The 10,483-nt window shown below is 34.5% G+C and overlaps 1 protein-coding gene across 1 annotated transcript; it reads right to left on the reverse strand.

The window, feature by feature from the left end:
- Positions 1–992: 992 nt before the first annotated feature.
- LOC130814029 (DUF21 domain-containing protein At4g14240-like) lies at positions 993–9,726 on the reverse strand. The gene is made up of 13 exons (XM_057680008.1): positions 9,295–9,726; positions 7,151–7,227; positions 6,985–7,068; positions 6,791–6,904; positions 4,731–4,814; positions 4,515–4,586; positions 4,346–4,413; positions 4,028–4,115; positions 3,851–3,924; positions 3,404–3,773; positions 3,065–3,111; positions 2,920–2,998; positions 993–1,942 (listed from the first exon to the last, which is right to left on the reverse strand). The coding sequence occupies exons 1-13, from the start codon at positions 9,488–9,490 to the stop codon at positions 1,913–1,915; spliced, it is 1,383 nt and encodes a 460-aa protein (XP_057535991.1). The 5' UTR covers positions 9,491–9,726; the 3' UTR covers positions 993–1,912.
- Between the last annotated feature and the right edge of the window lie 757 nt (positions 9,727–10,483).

A 10,483-nucleotide genomic window follows, 5' to 3' on the forward strand; every position in this document is an offset into this window, starting at 1 on the left:
TTTTTATATTCATATACATCCATTAGCCTCAAATTTATATATATATATATATATATATATATATATATATATATATATATATATATATATATATATATATATATATATATATATATATATATATATATATATATATACCTTGAAACAAATATCGCATAAAACAGATGTAATTTTACACTCCTACCATTCCTACATATTCTCCTAAATGTTTTTATATGGGTGACCTTAGCAATTGTTAGATTTTTTTCTACTTCAAATGTTATTCCGTTCAAAATTTGTAGAACAATGTCAAAAAAGTTATTTTCAACAATAGCATTATGTTTTTATTATTATGATAGGGTAGGTTGATACATTCAACGATGTTTCATTGATAATAATAATTAAAATCAATAACATTGTTAATAGTTTAGCTGATTGATTTTTTAATTATATACTTGTAAATTGTAATATAATAAGAAAAAATCAGTAACATTGTTAATTAGTTTTTATGGGATTGTTTGGCAGATTGTTGTTGGCTATGGTTTTTTAGTTGGCTTATTTGATCACCTGAAAATATTGCCTATTAAATTGCAAAATAAGTCAACTATGTAGGAAGATGTTTTGTAAAATTAGGTATTATTTGTTGGCTATTTAGTATTAAAAAGTAGACCAACAGGCCAAAAGTCGTTAAAAAATAAGAAAAAGTGGACAAGCTAGCTGAATAAGCCAACTGCTAAGAAAGATGGTTTTGTAAATTAAAGAGGTTCATGAATGAAATGGTAAGTATCAAATCATACGGAGGAGTGCTTAGGAGAGCATAAGCAAGGTTCGGAGCAGCAAGTATTGGTGAGGCTAAGGGGCCTGCTAGGTGTTCAAGAGACATTGTTGACTTGCTTACATTACATAATGTTGTAAGCCTCCTCTCATTCTTCCTTTTCCTTGTTGGGTCTAATTTTGCAACACTAAATGATTAAAAAAATGTATTTTAAGTCGGTTATAATTTTGCTCGATATTTGACTATACGATAATCACATTATCTTGTTACCAAATTAAAGCTTTGACATTGTTGTTATATTTACTTAAACACGGGCTTCTGAAGATAGATCAAAATGACTAAATAAGGATAAATTATTAGTTAGGAGACATAAAAGAAGGTGTGAATGGTTTTTAACAACCATACTAGAGCAGCTCCTTGGCAGTCCTTTGAGACAATATACATTACCATCTCAACATTTGTAAGCCTATTTCTTTATGTAAGAGTTAACTCAAGAATGACTGATTTTGATGCAGGCAAGCATGTGAATCCTTCCTGCTTACCTAATTGATCAAGAATTTCATCCTCCTGATTCAACTATACAATACGTGTTACTATGATCTTAACAGGCCGTTTGGTTATTGAAAATATATTGCTATTGACGAGGTTTATCGTCATGCTTCAGGTACCAATGAACTTTACAGCCTGTTTCAAAGAGTACTTTGAAACCGAATTTTAGTATTTGGATGTGAATTTCAACTTCTAAGTCAGAATTACAGAATATATACTCGACTAAATTAGTAAAGGGGTTCTTGGCATAGACAAAGTTTCTGTAATCAGGTGCATCAGTGCATGCACTATATCTACAAAGTAAATGCACTGACATAACCATTTCATTGAACAATCTGCAAACTCAGTAATGGTAAACCTTTTCCAGATTGTTCAACCCCCGAGTCTGCTAACATCATTAGATACAAAACTAACTTTTAACAGCTACGATTACAGTATAATATACAGCTCCTTTAGTAGAAACGGATCAAAACGACCCTGCTTAGCCTATTTCTTTGTGGAATATACTACTGAAAAACGGGAACTCAGTATTGAGGTGGCATATATGACACATTGTGGCAGAACAGGTTTTCAGGCATCATTTGATGTGGAAGTTTTGTTCAGACTTCTTCACAACTTCGCGGGCCTGTTTTGCTCTCCCTAAGCATACAGTAGAAGGAAAACAATTATTCAGTAAATAAATCGAGAATACAAACACATTATCTTAAGATGAAGATCTTTTACCCAAAACAGTGTTGAAAATTTTCAGGGCAAGAGAAATGTTAATCAAAACCCAACAGGCAAGCAAGAACAAGAACTCAACAATTCAAAGGAAAAGAAAAGAGAAGGTTTAGAAAGAAAAAAAAAAAAAAAAAAAAAAAAGCCACTAAGAAGAATCATAACATTGCCCGAAAGACAATCCCACTCCTTCAATGCCACAAAAATTACTCCCTCTATCGCACTCACTTTGCTACTATAGCTCTTAAAAGCTCTCGCGTTGGAAAACCAATTTTAGCAAATTAAGTGGGACATGGAAGCACAAGTACATCACTTGCAAACCTCAATTTTCAAACAGTGAAGTGTCAACAATGCTACACTACAGATTCGTTTGAGGGCCATTTATGCCCGTGATGAGCTTTGCGTGGGAATATGACATTTGATTAGCAAACCTCAAATTATCTCAAATCTACTTCTTACACTTACTAATGAGCATCTGTCATGCAAGTAACACGTGAGCAAACATCTAATATCAATTCTGTCAGAAGAAATATGCCAGATAATTCTAGAAAAGAATATTTGTAATTGAACGGCCAAATCGTATCAGTTTGTTATAAGTTGTTAGGTTAGATAACTATAAATAGATATTGTAATAAGGCATAAGGATTCACGAAAGAAATGAATTTGATCTGAATTCTCCCTCTTATGTTTCTCTCTCTCTCTCTCTCTCTCCCTCTACTCTCTGTTCTTTATTTCTTATTCTATTTCTTTAATTTCTTCTCAACCTCTACTTCTTTACTCCTAATCCCTAATCTCTCTTCCTCATATTGGTACAATCTGGATCATTACAGCATCACCTATATGCAATCCACGAACAGTGCACAGATAAATACTATGAACAAAGATACTGTCATTCGCACCTTTTGAGCAACTAGTTTACGGGAGACAGATGGAGTTCGCGCAACGGATGTTGCAGCTGCTACCGCGGCAACACGTATCCTGTAAATAGCATATTAGTTTCTGTATTAATGAACTAACACATACTTAATGATTTCACCACTCTACCTTTTATGTACATCAACATAAACATCAGTCTCGTCAACAATCTCTTCCTGCACAAGCAGTAACCAATATGATGAATCTGGCTTAGAATACAAAACCCCTCCCTCCTTCCCCAAAGATGGCAGAAAATAATAACCTCCGACTAATTCGGTAATGAAAAGGAGAGGGAGTAAAAAATGAAAGAAGGGAAGAGATAAAAGAAACTAACGGAGGCCCTATAAAACGACACTACTGACTACAGCTACTGCGTGAATGTAAACATCAAATGCTCTTGAAAAGATCTGTAACAATGCAATTTTCATTAAACTAGACTTAAATGGGTACATGATACACGAAGCCAACCTGCAAAAGTTCCTCGAAGACGTCCTCTAATGTAATAATTCCAATAACATCCCCATCTTCAATATCTTCCGAACAATCAAGAAATCCGTTGGGTTTATCATTATTCTCGTCAAGATTTTGGCTATTCTTTTTTCCTGTCCAAAGCTGTTGATCCATATCAAGAACACAATCTAATTTTTTGTCAGCTTTTTGAAGCAAAGGGGTTGTCAATTCGGGGTCAACAGGAGGACTATATATTTCAACTTGTTCTTTATTGTTGACTTGCCGACTTTCTTTAGTTTTTAATTTGACTTCCACCACAGCAGCCATATGGCTGCTTCCTTTTTGAAACTCGTTTAGGATATCATAGAGGGGCATGTCTCCAGGAACCCTGTTTTAACAATTCCTGACAATCAGCTTGAAACCCAGAACCAAGAGTAAAAGCAAATATATGCGCTATGAGCTAACCGTGGAATTCTGCGAATAGAAACTGCACTGACTGGAGTATCAGTTTCTGGCCGCACTGTGAGTAGGCTTTTCACCTAAATGACCATAAATCCAAGAAGAAATATGGGTTAAAAACGTACATTGCTTTAAAAGAAATATTTTCCTTGCAAAAGCACAGTTTGGAGTTTGCTCACCCACCAGCAACAGTCCTATAATGTTTTTAGGGTTCCCAGAATATACAGGAACACGACTATGACCACGTGCAAGTATTTTTCCCATTGCTTCCCTGCATTTAACAAAATTATAAAAATGTCAAAGTAATTTTATTACTTAGCTATCGTTATTTTCAGTAACAAACCCGACCAAAGCCTCTAGTCCTCCTAAAACTTACAAAGAAAACTAAACATGAGGTGTGCCCTAAGCCAAGAAAACTAGTCAAGATGTATCCCCTAAGCTTCACATGCACATCAGAAGAATATTTCCAGGAAGCACTGATGAGGCATAGGACAAACTTACCAGTCAAGCTTGGAGTTCACATCTAGGGAAAACGTTGATTCTATGGGTGTCATTGCCTCTACAGCTGTCTGTAGAAAGGTAACAAGTCAAAACAGTAATGTTCAATTTTATAGGAAAAGATGCAAAGCATCAAATCAAAGAAGAAACATTCCCTCAGGTTCCAAGATACCTTCTCCGTCAAATCCAGTGCTCCACTGATTATTGTTGTCTCATCGTGTGTCAATTCTCCACCCTTACCTTCCTAAATAAAAAATCAAAGTGGAGGAATAGATACACAAGTTGATTAAAATATCAATATTTGGCAGGTGAGTATTCACGACACAGTCTTTAAGCTGATCTAGTAAAAATGATTAATTTTCCTCGTACAAAAAATAATAATTGATACCTCCATGCTGTGTATAGAGACCAGGGCTTTTAATTGCGCTCGCCTAAATAATGTAGTATCATGTCCAAGAATTGCATCCAGCACCTGTGAAATTAAAATATGAAACAAATACTAGAGAAAATAGCTTCATAAAGAGTGAATTTAATCTATAAGTATTTTTAACTACACATAATGCTTATCCAGTGATCTAGTCGGTCGCCTAAAGAGGCTGTAGTCTTTCCAACCCTTCACTAACAGAAAAGCTTATGATGAAACCATCCTGGCTCCTATACGCCCAGCTATCTAAAGTCTACTATGCATTTCATGGCGCATGTCATAAATGTGCTACAAACTAGATTAATACAATCAATCAAACAAAAAATTAAACTAGAGGGAAGGAAAGGAAGCTTTCAATATAGGAGTCATTATAGAAAACACAAGACAATCTGGCAATTAAAGAGACCAGTGTCTGCTACACAAAAAAAAATGATGTAATAAATCTCATATGCCTTCCTCTCAACTTTCTCCTTCTCATCATAGCTGTTTTACCGGGTTTCTTGATCCTGATTTTCCCTCCCTAGTCATAGCCGTTTTGCTTGATTGTTTGCTCCTTAATTCACATTACAGAATTATGAGATACTAACATTGATTACCTTGCTAGCGCCCTCTCCTCATTTCCTTTCATTTCTCTTGTAACAACCTACAAATAAGTCCAACTGTTGACCTTCAAGTGCCTATCTTTGGAAAAAAAAATTGGGGTTTGCTTTGGAGTGTTGGCCTACAAAATGAAATCTGTTTCCTGAACAGCTTCGATTTACAATAAGAAGTCCACTAGGTTCATGCTCTCTATCTGCTGTGGTGCTTGCCTTATGCACTGTCTGACCATCTCTCTTAAAAATTAACTTTCTCTAAACCTTGTCCAGAGCTAGGCTAAGCCTGTAATATTTTCCTTGTCTTAATTCCAGTAGAACATAGCTAAACTAAGCTATCAACCATCTACCTTCAGCAAAAATGTTTAGCTCCCTGTCATCTTACTTCTAGAGCTCTATCAATAAGGAACAAATGTTATTGGTGAAATAGGAACACTTCCATCTTCATCAGCTAGTGAGCTCATCGCGCTTTCTCTATCCTTAGCAAGTGAAACTAATATTTAATGACAACTACAATGGTTTCAATTGTTTAAGAGTAGTTCAGACGTTCGGCTCGGATCATATGCAGGGTTTTCATGTGCTTAATCAGCATGCGATTCTGTTTGAGTATTATCAATATGTTCTTATTGGGTCGGTTCATGATTGGGTTTCCAGTCGACATTGAAAAATTCTACAGAGTAGGTTTTCCATGAGTGTGCTGCTGTTTAACCCCGCTGATATGGATGAAAATACAAACTAACACGGAAAGTAGATAGTAATGTTAGGCATTCAGACCCCATGGTCATTGCCAGTCGACTGCAGTACTAGATCTACTTTGCAGCTGTGGCATAAACGCACAGTCGGTAATGCACAGCTTTAAAATACCTAGACCATAATGCAATCTAAGGCTTGGATTAATAGTCTTTGGGTCTTGCTTTGTAAAGAGTGAATAAGATTTCTTCTGTTCTCTTGTGAGCTTCATGAAAAATTTATCTGTGCAGAGATCTTTCCTTTGTGAATTCTATTATATAATCTTTACTTTTTGTTGGATTGTTGAACAGCATAGTGATAAAACTTAAAACAAATTCATATTAGCTTTAAAATAATTAAGCACAAGTCCTCGAAACATTTTATTATTTATATTTCAAAATTCTGCAAAATGTAGATTTTCTCCATCTCAGATAGACGTGTATAGATCTGTTTTGTTGAGAGTCTTCCTTGCTTGGAAAACAAGAGTCCCAACGTATTAAAATAACATATCATATTGAGTGAAAATTTAGAAACTACTATGATTGAATCGTTGCATTGTTTTATTATTACTATTTAAGAATGATTCTCATTACAAATTCGGTGTTCATTATAATAAGTAAACTTCAAGTTCTATAATTCATACAATGTCCATTGAACCTAAAACAATTAGACAAATATGCAGAATATAGTAATTTAATTTACCTTGCTTATAGGAAAAGCAATAGGATAACAAATTATCATAAGTATACGCACAAGCCAAACGAAATTTGCACCTACTGCAAGTCCATATCTCGTGCAGATGGCTTGTGGAATAACCTGCCACACATCATAACTTAACTTGATACAGATAAATATTTCTAAATAGATCGCAAAGGAAATATCTGACAATGGCTTACCTCTCCAAAAGCAAGAACAAAGGTAACAGAGAGCACAACTGCAACAAAAGGATGAAAAATCTTATCCAAGTATATAGGCAGGGCCTGCAACAAAAAGATTTTGAATAGAACAACTGAAGTTTATGATCTGAAATTCAGGGAAAATTGTTGCTCCATATATACTTACTTCTGATGCACAAGCGTTGCATAAAAGCAAGGTCACAAGAAGTTGATGTTGCTTTTGCACAACTGGTAGAATTGCAGCTGAAATGAAATGTATAGGTAAAATGGATTTCAATAATGAGATTCAATGGTGTAAGCAAAACTAATTTACTACAAAATACCGTCGAATGCAGTATGAAATCACATCGAATGAAGATGACACATCATAGGTTGCTCCAGCTCATATTAATAATGTCATATCACATGATAAATTTGGTAAAAATTTCAACGAATTTGATCCAAAAAAAAAAGATGTCAATAACCATGTCTTTGAGAATTTGACAGTGTTTGAGATAAATGAAGGATCAAGGCGTCTAGCCCACTTGTACAATACTGCAATAAATATTCACATATTCCATTAGCCTTTGGTTTTAAAAAGAGCTCCTTGCTTTGCACCTTGTGTGCCTTGAGCTCAGACTCAGTCTAGGCGAGGCAAAGCCCACTACAACACTTTAAGAGGTGTGCACCTTGGTGCGCCTTGATGTGTTTCGTGCCTTGTGTGCCCAATGAACCTCCTCGTTTGGATGGGTTTAAGTTTGTTTCTTGAAAACCAAATTCACTTGAACATAAAGTTCGAGAAATCGTTGCTTCCATAGAAAGAACAAGGCAGGGGAAGAAGAATAAAGTAACTTAGGGCATTCTTTAATCCATGTGGATGATCATTCAAACTAATATATTGGTTCATGTAGCTGATCCCAATCTTTTGGGTTTAAAGGCTCTAGAATTGTTGTTGTCGGGTATTCTTCATATTCTCTTTAAATTAGTTATGTGCTAAAGTGCATCATGCCTACAAAAAGCTTGCGTCTTCACCCTGGGCTTTGCGCCTAGGATCTACAGACCTTTTGCACCTCGCTGCACCTCACACTTTTTAAAAATAAGCTATTAGCGCTAATTTTGTGGCAATATCTTTGCTACCGAGGCAATAAATTTTGTTTGTACTTTTAGCTTATATTATATAAAGAAAGAGCTTTATTCAGTATAGGTATAGAACTATCAATTTTTCGGCCCAAAAAATGATCAAACTCAAATTGTCATAGACCGATCAATTTGTAACTGGCTAGAGTAGGTAAAACTTTAATGACCTTTATCAAGAGATAATAAGCAAAAGTTCAATTATTCATAAATAACATATATGTGGATTATTATAAAGATAAATAAGTTTGTCATAATCAAAGTTTCCAAATCCTAATATTGCTTAATGCACCACCACGAATAATAAAATAACTTGATAAATGAACAACATATTCCCATAATACATAATGACAACACTAATCACTCTTAAATAAACATGATTTGATAACTCTGGAGACATGGTATGCATAAAATAACAATCAGTCACATACAAAGACATTGGTTCCCTAAGACAAATACACATATTTGAAAATTAAGGTAGACAACAAAAAATCAAAATTGAATTTCAACCGATTTAGCAGATACCAAAAGATTTCAAGATATTTTATGAAATTCTCATACTAACTTGTTTACCAAATAAACCAAATATTTAAAAGTACTCTATGCATCAATTGGCCATTGAAATCCCTTGTGAGCAATCTGATTTAAAACCTACATAGCCCAAGGCTTAAGTCATTTGATTAAAAACCCTAATAACATAGAATTAACGTATAACACACAAAAATGGCCGCTCCAGCTTATACTAATATCCTGAATTAGCCTCTAAAACCCCAAATGGCTAATAGTTAGTCAATTCTCCTGTTGAGAATAATGAAACTTGGCTGAACAAAACCAAAGGCACAAGAAGGCAGCAACACAAAAAGTTCAGAAGAAGGTCTAGCTTGTTCAAGATGCAACAAAATAATAGGGTGATCAGCTTCTTGGTGAGGCTTGATAAAAAGTATTGCCAAGTTAGGTCAAATATGCTAATGATGGCTGATTGACCTATATGAGCACAAGCCTATAGAATCTTGTTGCAAGAGGAAACCCACTTAGAATTAAACACAACAGAAACCAATGATTTTTAGGCTTGCAATGTGGAAAAAAGGAAAGATCAACATCTCCTAACAATATAAGCCAAATAGTTGATGTAAACGTACTGGAAAATAACATGCAAGCATTATTATTTATCAATAAACAAAAAGGAGTAAGAAAAACCTGCTTGTTTCTTCTCATTAGAAGAACCACTGCGCTGAAGAATTTCAAGCTCAACAAGACCAAGAGACATCAAACCAAGAGTAAGACCAGACATAATTCCAGCAAAAATAACCAAAACACATGAAATTCCAGCATATAGAAACCAGTGAAAAGTGCCGAATTCATAATCATCGGCTTCGAAAATGAAGTTTTGCATTACGAATTACGGAAATTGGGGTTCTGTTTCTTGTAGATTTGAAATTGATTTCTGAAGAATTGAGAATTACAATGAGAATGGAGTGATTTGACAAGGAACTGGAGGAAGAGTAGCTAAACAGTCAATTTAGTAATGCACTTTGTTAAAATCATGAGAGTCATGAGTCACGACGGGTGACGGATGATTTTTGATTTTAATGTTTAAGAAATTGAGGAGGACATGGAAATTGGGAGGTGTCATTGTCAAATATTTTGGCATGAACTTTTAAATTGCTATGTATTAGTTTTAGTCTTTGTCCTCTACTATTCTAGTATAAAGTGAATCAGAGAATAAGACCAGCGAATAGATCATACTCAATTACAACATACCCAAATTAAAGAGAGGGCAAAATAAATGTATGTAGTCAAGTATTAAAAAATTAGAGGAGGCAGATGAATAACATCAAAATAGCACGAAAAAAAATAGAGTAAATGATAAAACGATAAATGAAACAATAAAAGAACAAAAGATATGTAAAAAAAGACTAAATAACTAGGTCAAAAAAGGTAAAAGAAAGGAATTGTTTCGGTAACGAAACTAGAAGTGCAAAAGACTCATATAATACATGGATGAAGTGTTATAGAAGTCAATTGTAAATCATATGGAAGCATGATGTAATCCTTCCATAGAAGTAGCTGCAATCCATGCATCACAACATGTTAGTGTTGTATGGGGGTGATCTCCTGGAAAATCCTCTGACGCTCAAGTCAGTTGTGAATGCAGAAATCCAAGAATGATAATATAACGAATGTAATATTATCGATTATCAGGAAGTTTGGATATGGTAGGATTATGCATTTGGGTATGTCGAATGTGAATTTTGGCAGAGTAATGGTAGACAAATGAAATCATTTACAATAAATGAATTTTGTAGAAGGTATTTATATTGGTTGATTTTAAAGAACATGCGCAGTTTTAAGGAAGATCAAGGTGACATGGAGTATGGTGGTAGAA

The sequence above is a fragment of the Amaranthus tricolor genome, chromosome 5 (assembly GCF_026212465.1).
Source record: "Amaranthus tricolor cultivar Red isolate AtriRed21 chromosome 5, ASM2621246v1, whole genome shotgun sequence".
NCBI lineage: Eukaryota > Viridiplantae > Streptophyta > Magnoliopsida > Caryophyllales > Amaranthaceae > Amaranthus > Amaranthus tricolor.